The sequence below is a fragment of the Epinephelus fuscoguttatus genome, linkage group LG1 (assembly GCF_011397635.1).
Source record: "Epinephelus fuscoguttatus linkage group LG1, E.fuscoguttatus.final_Chr_v1".
Classification (NCBI taxonomy): domain Eukaryota; kingdom Metazoa; phylum Chordata; class Actinopteri; order Perciformes; family Serranidae; genus Epinephelus; species Epinephelus fuscoguttatus.
In genome coordinates, this window is record NC_064752.1 from 17,828,386 (window position 1) to 17,848,156 (window position 19,771).

Consider the following 19,771-nt stretch of genomic DNA (forward strand, 5'->3'; position numbering starts at 1 on the left):
GAATAAAAATTGAATCTGAAAGGTTAAGAAAACATGAGCGCAGAGCTTTTATATTTTTGACCCTCTCAGCCCCCATAGATTAGATGAACGCATATTTTTCCACTAAATACTATCCACCATCAACATGAAATGTATTAACTTTGCAGAACAGGTAATGGAATCAATTTAATAGGAAATAACAAAAGCTGTGCGTGGGCTATTTGTTTTGCTGTCACAGGCCTGCCACCTCCTTTTAAAAAACATATTCATTATTAAATAAATTGTGACAAATTATGCGGGGAATATGCAAAATAGTATCGCCTAATGCATTAGCTTTTCAAATATTTTGGGGCATAAAATATTAATGTGTAAAGAATAATGAGAAGTACACACTGCAGCTCTGCAAGCTGTGCAGATCTTTACACCTGTGAGGCTGCACTCATATGATCGCAAGACTACGTAGGACACGTGGACTTACTTGAATAGTTAAATGTTCTGTTTTGATCATTATGTCTGGGACAAGGCGTCATCTTGGGGCTTGAATGGTTTTAGTTGTGATGACAGCCTGCGAATGGACCTTTTGTGTGTTTTTACAGTCATTAACATCTTATAAACTCTCTCTTATTTTCCATGATGTACATTTCTATTGAATTTATTCACTAACAGCATAATTTAGAGCATGTCTTCGCGCATTTGGGGAGATAAGAAAGAGCAAAGGGTGCATTCACATCATGTATAAAATGATGGTTTTCTAAGAGGACTTCTACAGATCTGTGTTTCTGTCAGACACAAAGCAATCACCTCGCCACCTCTCATTTCTCATCCCGCGTCCTATGACCTGTTCTCGCCACCACATCTCAAATCCCCTTTACACTCTCCTGCCACGTCTCCTTCTCATCTCATTCTCTCTCCGTCTGTTCTTTTCTTTATTAACTCCTGTTATTCCAATCTTTTGATGTTCATCCATCCACTCCTTTCAGCCTCTCTCAGAGCATTTGTCTCTCTCTGGCCATCAGTTTTTCCCGACCCGGAGGGACTCTGAGCGCAATATCAAAACAATTCATAACCTGCAGGATGTTCGGAGTGCAATATCCATCCCCACACTTCAGTGCCACCACCATCACACATACACCTTCTGTCCATCTCTCTCCCCGTACTCTGCTCTCTCAGATGCAACAGAATGAGTTTTCTGCCTCAAAGGTTATGTTCCCCGTGTACACACACACACACACACAAACACACACCAGAACTACAACCTTTAAGATGGAAACCTCATTCTGTTTTACTACCTACACTGTGTTTCATTATTCATAGCATCATACACTTATAGACTATATGCTGTAAAAAGCCCACGGATATGTTTGGAGAAAAAAAAAATCAGGTGCGATGAGCATGTTTTCACTTGTTTTTCTTTAAAAATACAATTTTAATTTACTCTCTGGAGTGTGGCTACGGCTCATTTCTTTGCTCTGCTATTACATTTGTAGCTATAAGAAACACAATGGCATTATTGAATAAATGGATGTAACCTTTATAGCCCTGTAGGGAATTTGTTTCACACCACAGTGTCTGAAAAATGTCAAATCACACACACATAAAGCCAGATATCATGTTACAGCAGAGCAACAGAAAAAATATATTACAGTAACATTTACTTTGCCAACTTTTATGCTCCCCATTTGTCCCTTCAGCCTTCAAATGGGTGCATACTCCCACAGGTGCAAATGACTGCAGATAGGGTGTAAATATGCTCAAACCATCAGCACTTATTTGCTCTCATGTTACCAAAATGCTATAAAAAAAAAAATTTTGTACTGACTTATGTTGCGTGTGTTGATTAAATCAGAAAATAAAAATGTTTTATGAGATGTAAAGCTCTGGGTAGTCCTGCACTGAAATTATCAACATTTGCATATTTTCCACAGACTGATATTTAAGGAGGAAAGGAAAATATCTGTCGGCTGTGATTGGTTGGTCCCCGTCACATGACATGCTTTGTGCGCTGCTGCGTTCTAAAAGTTGACCTCGGTTTATCTCAGGGTGCAGCTGTCTCGCCCTCAAAAATAGGCCTTTTGGAACGTGTGTGAAGGAGTTTGAGCATGCCTGCTGTGCGTCTTCATCGAAAACAATCAATTTAAGGGCTCAAAAAATGCGGCACGTGCACAGCCCCTTAGCCAGTTTCTCACAGACGTTGTGCTCTCCTGATTTACAGATTGGTTCAGTGCTTTCATTATTTAAGCCCATACCTGTGGCATCAGTGACATTTCTTATCTGCATGTTTACCAGAGCTGAAAGCTTCTTCTTATACTTGATACCTTCTTGTTTCAGGGTCCCAAGTTGGAGCCACTGAAAGAGGACACACTGGCCAGCACATACAAGTCTGTAAGTCAGCACTGATACAAGCATTTTACTTTGTACAGGAACAGTTCACCCCCAAATCTAAAATACACATTTTCCCTCTTACCTGTAGTGCTGTTTATCAATCTAGATTGTTTTGGTGTGAGTTGCCAAGTGTTGGAGATATCAGCTGTGGAGATGTCTGCCTTCTCCCCAGTATAATAGATGGCATTTGACTTGAAAATACATTTGGAAAACTTTAAATAAAGTACACCCACCAACTGTATCACTGCGCAGAAGGAAGCAGGCATCCTCTGCAAGCTCACCTAGCACCACTGAGCTGGCTAATGTTACAGCTCAGCCAAGGAGGATGCAATTTATGTTTACATCTCCCGCTGGGCACAAGCCTCTCATCCATGAATAGATGCAAGCGTCTCTTGGCGGGTGAGGTTCGGTAGAAAGAAAATAGTTCCTATGTGAAACTGCTCACAACAAGGTCTGTGGTTTATCTTCGACTTTATTGTCCCTAGAGGGCAATTAGTTGCACAGCAAGTAAAAACACACATAAAAAGACACAAGAGGACACATAAGACTATAAATACTCAACAATCAGGGGGAACCAAATGCAGTGATCTGAAACAACAGTGGTCATCAACAACAACAACCATCATCATCATCAACATCATCACCGTCACTCATCACATGATCATAACAAAAGTAACAACCAGCCAAAAGTTTGACTCTTCCTCTGCCCTGCATTCAAAAGAGAAATGGCAGTAGGACTGAAAGAGTGCTTCTATCTGTTACTCTTATCGGGGGAAATCTGAGCCGAGAGCCAGACGGCAAAAACTGAAAGTTGGAGAATAAGCAGTGGGAGCTGTTGGAAAAGATAGCTTTAGCCCTCCTTCCTTTCTGTTAATGAAACATGACAGGATTATCTTGAGTAACCGGGTCGTGATTTCTGGAAAGAGACATTGCTGTTGAGTCTTTCATAGCAGAGTGCCATCTAAATCCATTATATCAGAGAGAGGGCCGACATCTCTACGGCTGATATCTCCAACTCTCTGCAACTCACACCAAAACAATCTAGATTGTTAAATAGCACTAGAGGTAAGATGAAAAACAAGCATTTTACTGAAGTGGTGCATGGATTACATCACAAGCTGCTACACGCAGGGTGTTATTAAAGCAAGATGTAAAAGCTTGATCATTACAACACAAACTTTTAAGTTGATTTTTTCCAAGATTGTTAATGTTGCATTGCCACACACACACACACACACACACACACACACAAGAAACAAGGACTGGTTTGCACAGAAACCACTCCATATAAACCAAACTAACATTTTACAGACAGCATCTCACAGCAATCAAACACTCAAGGTCGAACTGTGCGGTGAGGCCTCTGCATTGCAATGTTGAAATGTGACACGTCTCTGCCTGGAGCTACCGCGCAGCAGAGTTATTATATAGAACAACTCTCTTATGTCAGACTGTGCAGCAGCTTGATTACGATGATTGCTCCTCACTGTGCAAATCAAGTGGAGTACAAACTAAGAAAGACTTTTAGTGGATGATTGCTGATTAAAACAATGTTTTCACATTTTGTTCTTTTAAACGGAACCACACTCAGCTCTTCTTCATGTTACATTAATTTTGCATACATCAACATAAAATAGAAGAAGTGCACAGTTGAGTCGCTGCTACTCTGTCTAGACTAGATTACTTTATGCAGAGCATTTCACCACTGCCAGCATGAGTCCCCTCTACGTATTTGACTTGTGACTGCTCCATTAACACCCCCTGCTACTCCTCTTTTTACTCCTGATTGTGTACACCTCCAGTAGTTCTAGTATCTTCCAAAAAGCTGACAAAATATAATTTAGACTCTTTTCCACCTGCGCTCAGCAATTATTCTCTCCACAAAATGCATTTTACTCATCGTGTTTGCTCGCTGTCCCCCTTCTAAATGTCAAGCAGCGCACCTGTTCCATCCTCACACCAAATGATACCACAACCTCCTGTACCTGCAATTCTAATGTCTGGTTTTTGGGGGCAAGGCTCTACCCATTCAAGCTTATTCCAGCTATGAAAATCAATACATGACAAACCTCAAGGTGAAAAAGTGTTCAGCAGGAAGCACACAAGGGCCAGCTGACGTTTACAGGGTTCACCTCAACAAGAGAGAGTAAATAAAAGTTGGTGTGAGTATATTTGACGTGTTCACACATGGACAAAAGATGTTACTGACTCATGCACTTGAGAGGTAGAAATGGTGTGAAACACACACACAGACAGGTGAGAGTGTTTTGTTAGGAGTAGCTATGGTGACAGTTATGTCAAAGTGCTTATAACAGCAACAGTGAAGTGAATGTTTTTAAATGTTTTGATACTGGTAGAAAAAAGGAGAATGGTAGAAAGTGTTTCTCTTTCTCCATTTCTTTAAGGAGTTTAGAATAACACTTTTAAAGTGAAACCCTGCAGTACAAAGCAAGCAATACTCGTGTATTAATGATACTCGTTACCTGGAGAGGATGGAAAAAGATAAACGTTTCTTCCCTGTTCCAAAACCAAACTCAAACCCTGAAAAGTGTAGGGTTAGCTAGCTAGCTACTGAAGATATAGCCTACTGAACGTATACACATGCTGCTTTTGCTTTTTAATGATTATAACAGTGAAACAAAGACCAACCCTGCTGTACAGGAACCAGTGAAGGGAAGCAGGGAAACTTTGCTCATATTCAACCAGCTCTGTGTCATCACATTGTGCGCAGATGAATGTTGTTTGACGTTCATCTGCACACACTGCGATGCCACACAGCTGGTTCAATATCAGCAAAGTCTCCCTTTATATTCATTGTCTTGTGTGGCTATCAGCAGTGATGTGGTGGTTCACTTTTACACTGTGATCTGTAGCCTATAGTTCGGCTTTAGCTTCTAACTATCTTTGTCTTTTTAACCTGTTGTTGCTGCTGAGTCAGTTTGACATCCTGGATATATCCATCAAACGCAGACTGTAGACCCTTCTGTCTGCTTCTCTCTGGAATCACTCTTTTATTTTTCCAAAAATATGATAATATTTCTTCAGGGAGTGCAGTTAGTTACAGTGTGGGCTCCATGCTTACTGCGACAGCTTGTCGGACCATCACAAAGGGGCGGGCTTAGAGAAAGGTCAATTATGAATCACAAGAGATCTTTGAGTAGACAGTCATAAATGTGCATATAAAATACTAGGCTGATCGGTCCAGTAGTTTGCGAGATAAGCTGCAGACAGACAGATACCATCACACACAACCAAACGCATCATACCCTCTAAGCTTATCCACAGGGCTACATATGTTTTCACTCACCTGGAGTGGAGTCTGGTTGTGTAGATTGTTTTGATTTTATGTGCTGAGGTTTTAAGTATCCTCAAAGTTCCTGCCACTGCAAAACAATTGAGCTGAACATAAATTTGCTCTGAAAAACACTGAAAAACTTTTCACAGGTTGTATTTTTGGCAGAAAGATGGTCAATGACAACGCTCCACAGCAAGGACTGTGTGTTACTCACTTTTTAAATGTCATTTTTAAATGTTATGAGCATCATAATATAAATTCCATCCTCCACTGTATTGAAGTGGCTGCAAAAATCTCAGGATATTTCAGAGATTGATATCTCAAAACTAAACCTTCATGGCACCCAAAATATGTCTTTTTGTCATGAAGGTGAACCGACCTTTCAAGGCAGATTCAAGTCTTTGGAAAAGATAAGTCATAAGATGAGTTTTACTTTTACTGGTTGCCGCGGTGACTCACTCTTGCATTGAGTTGTTGAGAAAGTAAAGAAGGCAACAGGTTGACGTGCTGCATCGTGAGACCAGGCAGAGGACCTTAAAGTTCAAGCCCGGTTTCCCTGACGAGGACGCTGAATCAATGACAGCTGCGGGGATGTTGCTCGTTAGCTGGCCACATCAATCGATGCAGGGGAAAGAAAATATGATTTCAAAGTATCTTTTCTTTCCCTCTGTCAGGAGGTCCATGGATTGATATGGAAAGCGGGTGTTTTACAGAACAGTTTCATGGTACATTTAGTTGACTGTGCTGTCGTTACTTTGCCGGCAGACTTCGACGAACAAAGTGTGAAAAGCATACTGCGATGCTGACTTACTGTAAGTTCAGATTTAATTGAGAGGGGAGAGCCAGCTGTTGTTGTCAGTGTCTTACATGAAAAAATGACAGCCCAGATGACACTGATGAGATGTCTTGGCAACACAGTTATTACAGTGCAGGTACAGCGTCAGTATACTGTTATGAAATCATTTTGCTGCATCTTAGTGGCTTAAAATTTATGAAGTGACCTTGAATCTCACTTAACTTTACAGTCAGTGTCTCCATACTTCTCTCTGCAGCTGTTTGCACTCAGGCTTTCAGATATATTGACAACTGAATGTACTGACAAAGTGCCTTAAGTGAGAGCAATACCAAGTGATGTACTGTTTGTGTATTTATATGTCATCAGTTGTTGGTGACAGCGAGATACATTCCCTCAGGAAAGTATAATCAGTCTCTCATCAAATGCTTTAAAAGTATCCATGTTGACAATATCTGGAAACACGCCTGGACCTCGGAGGGAGGGGTATGAGCTTGATGCCTCCTCAGACACACGCACAGAAACCTGTTCTTCCTCTGGGCAGACATTTTGTCGTCCCTTCATTTACTCTCTGTTTCTTGTCTCATCGCCAACAGAACATCCTGCTGGTTCAGAGGCAGATGTCAGTGACTGAGGAAGATCTGGACAACTTCCGGAAAGTCCTGAAGAGCTACATCGATGCCACCGCAGCCCACTCTGACAACCTGCAGTGAGTGTCTTTGCTTGTTTTCGGGAAAAGCAATATATTTTTTAAGCATTGTGTCAGGCTCTGCTGCTGAGGTAGCTTTTTGAATATTGAGACAGTGTTGAATCAGGGGTTTGAATTGTCAGTGGTGCCAAAGCTGCGCGAGTAAACTGAGGGAAAAGGATGGAAAAGTAGTGTTCATGGAAAATTCCCACGAGCATTATATCATCTATCATCTATCTTAGATGTTTTAGCAGCTTTTATGTGACCCCAAACTGTGAGCAGCTTGACTGGAAATTTAGCCCAGTCTCATTCCCGAGGTGTCCAAATAAGTTGCTTTGGCAGTGTTACGATAATGACACATCAGGCTTTCAGCAAACGCCAATGTAAACCCATGTGCATCATTATAGACTGTATAAAATAATTGGACGTAGCTACCAGGATGTCACCCACTGGTTTGTGGACTCCCTTTGAGGACTTGGCTGTGACCACGTTTTGGCGAGAGGGTGAAGCTGTGGAGAAGTGAGGGGTGGATCTGACTCATAGACTGTAACTACACCTCGCCTTTCACTCATAAGCCCTGTTTCCACCAAGCAGGTAAAGTTCAGTTCATTCTGTAAACATTTTTTCTGTTTCCACTGTGAAAAGTTGTGGATGGTACCAATGGAACCGTTCCGTACCATCCCCAGTTTTGGTCCCCCCTCTGTTGGTGTACCTAGCACACAGATCTGGTACTAAAAGGTGGAGCTGTGAACACTACAGTCCGTTGATTGGTCAATAGCGGACGGTCAGGGCTGAGTTGTGGCTGGTTTTGTAACCACTGTAACCAGCTTGTTCTGTTTTGTTTTAAGTGAGGTGCAGACTGGTAGAGGAGGAAATACAATGAGTGCTGGATGGAGCAGTGAGTGACAACAACCCCGCCCACATTTAAGAGTACTGTTTGCAGTGGAAACGCTAGGGTCTAGGTACCATGTCTGAAGGGTTACTTTTGGTTCCAAAGGTACCATACTGAAAGTGTTTGGTGGAAACAGGGCTTAACTGGCTCTGTCCTTAATCATGCATACCAGGCTGTGCACATGTTTAATTTTGGTGTAATGTTGGGCATTTTGACATGGGGATCTATGGGAGTTAACTCACATCAGGAGCCAGCCTCAAGTGGCCATTCAAGGACCTGCAGTTTTTGGCACTTCTGTGTTGAATTCATTTTTCTGCCCCATGAGTCGGCTCATGTCACCAACGACAACCATGATCTTTTCCTAACCCTAACCAAGTAGTTTTGTTGCCTAAACCTAATCACAGACCCCTTCTGCATCAAGATACAATGCAAAAGGCTGTCTCCAGTGTAGTGCTGCAGGCGGCTTCTGCCCAGGTGTCAAAATATGACGAGTCGGGATGAGACCACTTTGGAAAATTAATTCAGTAATAACACATTTAATAATAATTTATTATTCTCACAAAGTGACACTGTCTTTAATTTATCTCATGGAAATTAAGGCTTAATTGTCTTTTATGCCGTCTGCTGTCTTGCTTAGTTCTGACATCTCTCAAAAGATTGAAACTTTTTCATGTCATGTACCCTCACTGAGTGCAAACTCTCTTTCACTTTGTATCCTCTTCTTGCCCCACTCTCCTTTTTTCTTCTCCACCCTGCTGTCAGTGTGTCCGTTCAGAAGCTCCCGGGAAAGTTGTGTTACATAATGTATGAGTTCTGGCAAGACCGCATCTCCTGGATGAGGTCAGTATGGTGTGTGTGTGTGTGTGTGTGTGTGTGTGTGTGTGTGTGTGTGTGTTGTTGTTGTGTGTCAGATATTGGCAGACTGTTTGGCACTCTTAACTTTTTGATGGAAATGTTCCCCACCAGTGAAGATGATGAACAGATGGCCCATCTCTCAGTTCGCACACACACACACACACACACACACTGAAACACACATACACACACACAGAAGTATCTTAAATGGTTTTAAATGGTCGTACACATATCAGTGTATGAATCTACACAGACCTCTTTTGTTAAGTAGAAATGTGGTTTGAAAAAAATGAAAGACCTTCAATGACAAGTCTGAACGTTTATATTTTTTGATTAGTCAAATAAAACAGTTCATCTTTGGGAACCTACTGTACTTTTATATATTTTTAACTGTCATATATGTATATATTAGGGATGGGTATGAGTACTCCTTTGGATGTCTGTATTTGTTCAACTCGCCACCGCCACTCCCACATGTGAACATGACTTAAACATATATATTTTTCACCATGTAAAATGGATAGAGTCGCATTTCACTGTAGAGCTGTGTGCAGTGTTGCTTTGCTCAGCGTCTCGTCACCCCTCTGTCGCTCTCTGTATTTATCATGAGACTGCTGCTGCAGGCGTGAGCTCTGCACTGGAGAACAGTCAGTGAGAGTCCACCTGCACACACACACACACACACACACACACACACACACACACACACACACACACACTGATGGTAACTGTTAATGTCACACAGCTAACATTCCCTAACAGTTACTAACTAGTTTGATGACAGAGTTGAGCCTTTCTTTTGTTGATGTGAGTTTGTTGGGAGCCTTAAACGGCTCCGTGTTAGATGTTAGAATCACGTTTGTCACTTCCATAAAACACACTCAGCATTTATGGGAGTGAAATACTGTTCTCCACAGATCAGGGTGTGGTTTAATAATATAGGAGACACATTTAAAAACATACATAATACCAATTGGCCACTGCTGCTGTGTTAGCTCATGCTAATCTTATGTTAACTTTGAAATTATGATTTAATAGGCTAATTGGAGCCTAGTTATTCAATACATGAATTTCAAAATGCACTTTTGTCCGTTGTTGGCCAATTAACATTTCTATATTTCTATTCTTAAGTTAGACTTCTTTTTTTTTGCAAATATTCGAGTACTCTGTAATAATTTAAAGGATGTTCTCAAATACAGAAGTAACTTAAAACGGCCATCCCTAATTCATATATGATGTCACAATGTTGGTTGGTCCGACATCCCATTAGTCCGACGTCCCGTTGTTCCGAGATGTGATTATACTAGGCTATACTGTATGGTCGAGATACAAGTGTCATAGAGAGAAGAGAATGAAACACCATAACCTCCTGTTATTAACTCTGGGGTCAGGGTTGTGTGGGGAGCTTTCCGCAGTGCTGAACGGCTCCCGGCGAGCGTATTTCTACCTTGATGGTGCGCCGCGACCGGCTCTGGGTCAGCTGGGAAAGGCTTGAGGCAAAGCAGGCTCACGGCTTATGTGTTTGCCGCTTTCTTTTTCATTTTAACCCACACCATGATCTTTTCCTGACCCGAACCAAGTGGTTTTTGTGCCTAAACCTAACCAGACCTTAACCACAGGGCATCATGATGATTTCGGAACAATGGGACTTTGGAACAATTGATTTAATATGGTCGGAACAATGGGATGTCAGACCAATGGGCAGTTCCTGTCTTTTGATCATTAAAGCATGTAAATGTGTTCTAGTACAGGGGCGTCAAACATACGGCCCGTGGGCCAGAACTGGCCCGCCAAAGGGTTCAGTCCAGCCCGCTAGATATCCAGACTAAGAGGTGCCAGGTTTCAGGAGCAAGTTAAACAATGCATTGCCTACTTCATGTAAAATTCTGCTTCGGAGGCTTTTCCACCCCGACCAGAATACAGTTCCGCTTATATAAGAATGAATACTTACTGTTTGTATCAGGAAATGTGTGGATAAATGCACGTGATGACAGTGAGAAGTCGACTGACTGAATGTGGAAAAACAACATGCTGTTGAAATTGCACTTATTTTTCTTGAGACATTTCAGGCTGTTCGTGTTTTGTTAAAGGATGCATGTCTGCAGAAGGTACTTGAAATTCTTTACACAAAGAAAGGGTAGTTATTGGAGCTGATGGTAGAGGTTATTGTGCGGTGGTTTCATTGGTCATCTGAGATCAACTTGGGCTTTATATGGTCCATAGACTAAAATAAATTTGACACCCCTGTTCTAGTAGAAATAAGCATATTCGGTACCCTTTAACCACTCGATGAGTAAATGAACATCTTCAGAACAGTTGTTCTTTTAAAATGCAGAATATCTCCAGTGACAAACTCTACTTTAACATAAACAGCAGCTGATAATTCATTTTACTACAGGTGATGCTCGAATCTAACTGTCTCTTTTTCCCTATTTTTGGTCCTCTGTGGTCTGTGTCTGTAGCTACCTGCAGTCCAACAGTAGTAAAGATTTCCAACGCTGCATCATTGACATGTTGGAGGATGCTGAAGTAGTTTCTACCATGCTGATCCCAGGTTTGTAGAAGTAATTTACATATACTGAGTAAGATGTGACATTTATTTTCAGGCCTTCATTATTTTGTTCGATATATTTTACCATCATCATCTCATTTACATGTGTAAATGTCTGCCTGGAAAAACATCTTAATATTTGTAAGTGATGAGGACAGCAGACAGTGTGACAGTTTTTATTTTGTTATTAGTGTGTTAATATGACACACATCCAGATTTGCCACAGTGTCGGCACGGCACAGTCGACCCAGACTCCTCGGGTGCTGAGAGGATGCTAGATATTCTGCACAGCTGCTCATTGCCTCTGTGATCTGTCATTTTTCTGAGCGTGTGATCATGCTGTGCTGGGTCACTCAAACAGAGCCGTGCCTCTCCCCTGTGTCAACAGCAATTCCAAGTCTTTTGAAGAATATATTCAGAAAAACAGTCCGGCTTGATAGTGGAATTGAGAATGTGAGCCAGAAGTATCCACGTCAGGGAGGAGCTCACATTCACCGCACGCTGCATGGCTTTGAAATCACCTAATAACTTATTATTCAGCCTATCTTTGGTCATCTTGGGCTAACATGTCCGTGTCAGCTCGCCCAGACGCTGCTGTCAGTCACCACTCATCCAGTGTTTCTGCAGGTAGTAGTAATAAAAATGTGTTTTATATTCAAAGCACTCCAGGGTGCAGTTAAAAACAAGAAGCAGTGTATCCATAGAACATGAGGTCAAACAAATCAGTAATACATAAGTTCATAAAATAACCAGATCGAAATCATACGTGTAAAAACTAGGTATAAAATCATCTTCAGTGCAAATCTCAATGTGTGTGTGTCACCATTAGATCAGACCGCCAGCTTGAACAGGTGTGTTTTCAGATGGCATTTGAAGGTGGAAAGGAAATCAGTATTTCCAGGAGTAGTATACGGGAAGTGAACACGGGAACAGTGTACAATCAACCCTCAAAATTCAAGTGTTTTGTTTTGTTTTGTTTTGTTTTGTTTCAGTACACGTTCTAAACTCTGAATTGTTGAGTAGAGGCCAGGTTGTGAAGGGCTTTAAAGGTGATGAGGAGGAGTTTGAAGTGGATACGCTGGGGAATGGGGAGCCAGTGGAGGTTATGAAGGACAAGAGTGATGTGGTCACGGGTGCAGGAGTGTGTAAGCTGAGATCTGGATGTGCTGAAGTTTCTTGAGTGTTTTTGATGATGAACTGTAGAGGAGGACAGCAGCACTCCAGCATGGAGGTGATGAATGTGTGAATGAGAGTCTCTGCAGCTGAAAAAAAGAGAGGGATGGACGGAGGAGGGCAATGTTTCTGAGATGGAGGAAGGCTGTTTTGGTGATGTGTTTGATATAAGAGAGGGTTTGATTGAAGATGACACCAAGGTTACGGACATGGGGGAGCCGTCGATGGAGAGGGAGAAGTTATGGGTGGATTTGCTAATACCCCTTTTCCATTGTCACTCTTGGCCGCGCTGAGTACGGCCACGCTGTGCCGATTTGTGTTTCAATTGTCAGTTGAGACGTGCCGTGCCACGCCAAGCCACGCCAGAGATGGACCTTCTCTGGAGTAGATCCAAAAGCCGAGCTGCCCGCCCGCCCTCAAGCAGGTAGCGATGACGTCTCACCAACACAGCCAACCCCCAACGACACAGAATCCCTGCTGTGCTGGGCTGACAGCCCAAACCAAGCCAAGCCAAGTCAAGCCAGGCCATGTCTGTTGACAAGGGTGTAAGAGATTAGGGGCCGATGATAATGACTTCTGATTTGTCACGGTTAAGTTTGAGGAAGTTGGTTTGAAGCCAGGATTTAATTTCAATCATGCACAGATCCTAATAGATTGTTTGTCGCACATGATGTGTTCAAGCACTGCCAGAAATGTCTGTTTTTACTGGTTTTTATAGTTTGTAGCTTTGATAAGTTGTGTAATTTTGTCAATTTTCTCAAAGAAAACACGTGTTTCAAACCCACTGCTGGGTTTTGGGGTTCAGAGGGTGTTTGAAATAAATAAAAATTACAGCCGTTTTAAGTTGCAAGTCTCTCCACCAACCCAAAATAAAAGAATATGAGTCTCTTCCCAGTGCTTAAAACAATACTTTATGTGCCTCAACTGTTTTGCCCGCCCCTCATGAATAATGAACAGTCCCTTAGTCTGAACTTCCTCATCAGTAGTATGTAATATGGAACTGCGACACAGCTCATTATGTTGGCTTTTTACACTTTGGCTCGTCCTCTGTTAGTCCTGCTGGCCAACTGAAAGATACGATTAGTTAATGTGGTGATGCTCTGTCTGTCACAGTCAGCTGCTAATTGCATTAGTACATTAGTACATCAGGCTCGGGTGTGTTACAATATGTTAATATGTACTAAAACCTCCCATCTGTGGAAATCAGGGGTTGCGTCCAGAATTTCTGGGCCTCCTGACAATAACTCACTTTGAAAATTCGGCTATTGAGCCTAAAGGTAGAAAATGTTTTCAAATGAGACGTTAACTGTACAAATATTGGATGTTTCTGAATAAATAAACATCCAAGCGGAGATATCCTCTCCAAACACTCTGGGCTGTGTTCACACTGCCTGTTGCACACGAGCCGGCTCTGATGTTTCCCTCACATGGCACAGATAAAGATATGTATGTTGTGAAGCTGTAAACAGGGCGAAAACACAGAATATCAAATATCTTCTTGCCTCCTTTCGAACACATTTGCATGTGGACATAAGCCCAGCAGGCAACCTTTTACTTGGCACTGTGACTTCCATCTGATGTCCATACCTTCTCCTCGTCACGTCATCGACTCCTTGGCAGGATCAACACATGACAGAGGAGCACGAACCTCTGCCACTCCTGCTCGAGTCAGAGTCATGACTCTTCTCTGCCTTCTTGACATTTGATTCATTTGTCACACGCCTCTAAATATGCTTCAGAAAGTAATAGGGTTAATTATTATTTCTGCCTCTTTGCGTCATTGCAGATGGTGAGTTAGCTGTGTGGGCTGCACGGGTTCAGCTCGTTGCTAGGTTACTGTACGTGGTTGTTTACTTCAACATCTGTGACTCTCACGCATGCATGCTGACTGTCGGAGACATGAACTAAACTGTTGTGGTGTAAACAAAGGAATCAGGTACGGGTCACTTTTGAAAGCAGGTGTAAACAGACAGGTTAGAAAATGTGAGGTTGGAAAAAAACAACATAAACAAGAAGGCGTTGCTTATTTACGATAACTGCAACCTGTGTGTGTGTGTGTGTGTGTGTGTGTGTGTGTGTGTGTGTGTGTGTGTGTGTGTGTGTGTGTGTGTAACTGAAATAGGTCTTTAAAATAGAAATTAATTAAAGTAACCCTGGGAAATTACAATTTTTTTAAAAAAAAAGATATTTTTCATATTTGAGTCAATTAACCTGACTGAACTGAAAATAAAAAAGTCAAACACAAGGTGAAACTTATTCGGAAATGTGACTATAAAATAAATGAGCATAATTAGAATAATAATAATAATTCAAAAAACAAATGAAATAATGATAATAAGAAAAAAGGAAAAAATACTAATAAAATAAATAAAAGTAATAATAATAATTTTTAAAAATGATAATAATAAATAAGAAAAAAATACTTATAAAATAAATAAAAGTAATAATAATAATAATGATAATAATAATAATAATAATTAAAAAAACAAAATAATGATTATAATAAATAAGAAAAAAGATAAAAGTACTAATAAAATAAATAGAAGGAAGTATATTAAAACTAATCCTACCTTTATCTTGTGACCACTAATACCAATAATTAAATAATAATTAATAATAATAAATAATAAGGTCAGGGCGAAGTGTCCCGTGCCCCCAGCCACTGGCAGCGAGGCAGCACCAGGGCATCACTGGAAGAACTCCAGAACAGGTCAGCAGGGAGAGTCCGTCATTATCAACCAGGTCATTGTTGCATCTTATGGTTATTGATATAAGTTTGGGCAAAAATCTTATATTGTTTTAACTGTGGTTTCGATATGTTTCTTCTACAGATTATTTATTTTGTTATACTATTATTATTGTGATTGCATGTGGATTGTGTTTCTTTATTTTGGCTGATATGTCTGACTTTGGGCCCTATGCAGACTTGATCCTGCAACTAGGAAGTAATGGGATTATTAAAATAAATAAAGGTTGCATGTGGGAGGGGGAGAGGGAAATTAATTCTCCTGAGAAAAAGTTAATACTGTAAGTTATAAAAGAATATAAGTTTGATTCAGATATTGAGAACCAGTCGGGGAGATTGTACGTTTGTGTTTTTCTTCATTAATAGAGCTGTTAAACTGCTTCTTACAGGATAATGTACAGCGTGTGTTTGTATCCAGACACTGAGCCTGTTTTTCTCAAAGAGAAACCTCATTATTAGGTTATTTTGCTCTGAATCCTAAATGAGTTTGGCTGCTGAGGACACATGTGAGTGTGCACTGATTGGGACAGAGACGGGGGGGTAGTTTATGAGGTGCACATCACAAGCGCAGTGAGGAGTCGACTGTGGAAGCAATAATGGAAAAATAAATAAAACACAACTTTCTGCTGCTCCTAGCAGAGGCTATTATTGTCTGTGTCTGTGACAGTCACCCATCATGCATTCATATTTTTTTCCATTTTCTCACACCAGCAGCCAGATGTTTTAAGTACATTGTGTTTTTTATAACCACTAAACATCTGTTCACAGCTCAAAGGTCCAGTGTGTAGGCTTCAGGTGGACATATTGGCAGGAAAGAAATATAATAAGTGTGTTTTCTCTGCTGTATTATCACCTGAGAATAGAAACCATCATGTTTCTGGCCGCGATCACACAGAAAGCATCTTGGAGGTTGCAAAACGCGAGGCACACCACACTGCCTTTTTTTAAAAAAAAAAAATGAAATTCACGGGTAAAAAATGCTTGCTGCACCTTTTCGTTGTTGCCAGGCAACCACCCCATCACGTCCTTACTCTTACCTCAGGGAAACAGAGATCTGTGTGGGTACATGAGACCCTAAAAACGAGGGTGGATCACAGGGAGTACCACCAGTTGGTCCAGGAGCTTCACCTCGATGATGGCCGTTACCAGGCATATGTTAGGATGACTCAGGGGCAGTTTGACAACCTGCTGTCCATCGTTGGGCTGTATAGCTCCAAGCTACGACCGTTTTTTCCTCCATTGTTTACCAACTGTAAACTTGTTGTCGTGACCACCACGGATGGCCCGCCTCTCAAATCATTCCACTGGACAATGGGAAAAAAGATGATGGAAAAGACGTGGGGCGTTTTTCCGCTTTGTGTTGAAGTTTTTTCAACTCAAGTTTAGAGTGCTCTGGCAAAAACACCGAAAACCACGAGCAAAAAGCTTCACTCTCATTAAAAACTATTACAAAAAGCCGCCTCCAGCTGCTAAAACGCTTTCTGTGTGATCAGGGGTCTCATTTATAAAACAGTGCGTAGAATTTACACTAAATGTACATATGGAAAAAAGCCAAAACTCAGGAGTTGAACAGTTTCTACAATCAGGCTTCCACCACCTGCGTCACCAATTTTCCATCCCCAAAATGTTCGTAAGCATGGGTCAACATTTTTTCAATTAAGTCTGCTTTTATAGATCACAACTTTTGTGTGGGAAGTGGCATACGCTTCTTTCAGGCCTTGTTTTGTGCGTATGCAGTGTTTGTAAATGAGAGCCCAGGGCCTTAGAATGAGCTGTTTATATCTACATAGGGAGCAGGTCCTAATCCACGGAGATCACCATGCTGCACTGCAGTATTTCTACAGCAACCCAGAACAGACAAACCAAACCCCAGGGACATTCCTGTTGTCGTGTTGGCCACTGTAGTTAGCAGTCCCTCCACAGTGAGGCGAACAGCATAAAAAAAAAAACCCCACAGATTTTTAAAGTGAAACTATTTTATTCAGTGTTTTTATCAGTTCAAATCACCTGGTTTGTTTGTGTTGGAGAGGAAGAGACCTTTGTTGATAATTCGGCTCCCTGTAAAAACTCTCTGAACGAAGTTATCAGAGAAAAAAGGTGAGCACAGATTAGTAGGTGCTTGGCCAGTGACCTGTCCCTGAAGACCCAAACAGCATAAGAGAAACACTGAGTTGTAACATGAAACTGCTTTTTTGAGTGTTTTTACCGGTTAAAATCATCTGGAACGTTTGTTTTGGAGAAGAAGAGACCTCTGTGGATAATTGACTCCTGGTAAAAACCTCCTGAACAATGAAGGAATCCTAACTGGGAGATGTTTCAGCTGGATGCAATCTGCAATCCTCACAGTTAGATGCCACTAAATTCTCCACACTGTTCCTTTAAGTGAGTGCTACTGAAACGGACAGCAGGTTAAACATTCTGTAAAATCATTTGCCCTGTTTGCTGAATGTGAGGACAGCAGCACAGTGTGCACACAGCCTCATGACCCTCTGTCCTGTATCTATAACCCTGCGATTCCCCTGCCATTAATTGTTTTAATTGCCACCATCCCCAAATGACTTAAATCATTTACACGTGTTATTTTGCTGATGAAAACATTTAGCTGCTAAATTGGAAAAAAATAGAGCTTTATAAAATGCAAATGAGATGAATGATTTTTAAATGTACTCTGACATTTCCCCTCAGGAGATCATCATACAGTCAGACTGAAGTGTGGCGACTTAACTCTCTCCATCTCTCTCTCTCTGCTATGTGTGTTTCCTCAGCTTCCTGGTGGATTATGACTAACAACAACTAGCAACCGAATCCAGAATGTCACATCGGCTGCCTACACTGTCACACGGACAAAGACACACTGGCACGTCAACCCACCCACCCACACACATGCACACATACAAACGCACACATACACAGAAGAATTCAAAAGGAATCCATGCGTTTGAAAGCAACAGGAGACGGAGACAATGGCGTCATCCAGCAGCATCTTTTAATGTTCCTCCGTCTTCGACTGCTCATTATTGTGCCGCTTATATCAAACGGGATAGTTGCACCCTATAGCCAATCTACTGACTTGAAAGTGACTGACTCTCTGCGATGCAAAAGTCGTTTCTTTCTCATAACCCTGTCTCTTACTTGGCCTCCTCTCTCCTGCAGCATTTGTATGATAACATGCCGGTGAAAGACGACCAAGACGACACTAGTATAGGCGACTATAGAGCAAATCCAGCTGAAATGAAGATTCCCATGCCAGTAGTGTTATTGTGCTTTTGATGAATTGTTTATTGTTGAATACAAATAAGAAAAAAACAGAGAAGATGAGGAGATGGAGGGTTGCTGCAGCCTAAACACGCATGCTGATGACTGTGGCCAAGAGCTTTCAGTAATAGTTCCTTTAAACCCTTGCTGTATATGCTGTATGATACTGTAGCACCGTTTTTCTTTCATCAAGCTATCCTACTGTCATGTGCACAGAATACCAAAAAAGCTATTATAAAAAAAAAAGCAACCCTTCCCTTGACATCTATCTATTGCTAGATATACTAGTGGTTATTTATATTAGTTACATCTCCTGTTAAAGTATCTCAAAAAGTGTGAGTATCTAAGGGAAGTAACACTTTGTGAGGATATTTCATTGTATCACAAAGTTACGGAGAGAAAACATATTTAATGTAACATGTATTTCTTTTGCTCCTGGTAGAGTTTACTCCATCTGTACATATGGAACTGGAGATATATTCATATTTCTGTTGTGTTTTGGTTCTGTAATGTACACCACCGGCTGTAAACAAACTGAGAAGCAACTTTAATAAAAATCATTAAAGCTACTAATTGTTTTGACAAGTGGAAATGAGTCTGTATCTTCAGTTTTTGACAGGTGCATTATATTGTTCCCTTCCATAATGCTCTTTGAAACGTTTGATTCATTTTCATTCCAGTCTCATTTGTTTTCCTCTCCACTGGCTCCAAGATCCCCCTCTCACAGAGCAAATTAAAGCTGCTTCAATCAAGTTTTGTGCCACTGAGGAGAAGAGGATCCCAAACAAACAAACAGCACTCATTGACTGATTATCAGTTCTTATGACCAACATGTTGACAAATGTAGGCAAATGTCCATCAAACACAAAGAAACATTCCTGGCCGACTGACAAATGTAGATAGATAGATAGATAGATAGATAGATAGATAGATAGATAGATAGATCGATCCTCATTTGCTGTTATACTCCGTGGGAAAGGTAAGCTACATTGCTCTCGTAGGTAGGTAGATAGGTAGGTAGAATCAGAATCAGAAGTACTGGCAGATTCTAGTGATGTCTGCATTGTGTCGATATGAGAAAGCCCAGACCGAGGCGATCTCTGTTTATTCCTGACAACTCTGACAGCAAGAGGTAAAAACAAAATCCTCCGGCAGTTACGAA

The 19,771-nt window shown here is 41.2% G+C and overlaps 1 protein-coding gene across 1 annotated transcript in view; it reads left to right on the top strand.

Moving 5' to 3' along the window:
• Nucleotides 1–19,192, top strand: part of necab3 (N-terminal EF-hand calcium binding protein 3) — a 76,894-nt gene extending 57,702 nt beyond the window's left edge. The window contains exons 9-13 of the mRNA XM_049588636.1: nt 2,308–2,361; nt 7,046–7,158; nt 8,792–8,869; nt 11,347–11,438; nt 18,120–19,192. Coding sequence (XP_049444593.1) covers nt 2,308–2,361; nt 7,046–7,158; nt 8,792–8,869; nt 11,347–11,438; nt 18,120–18,151 — 369 coding nt within the window. The 3' untranslated portion in view covers nt 18,152–19,192. The remainder of the gene's footprint in view (nt 1–2,307; nt 2,362–7,045; nt 7,159–8,791; nt 8,870–11,346; nt 11,439–18,119) is intronic.
• The last annotated feature ends 579 nt before the right edge of the window (nt 19,193–19,771 follow it).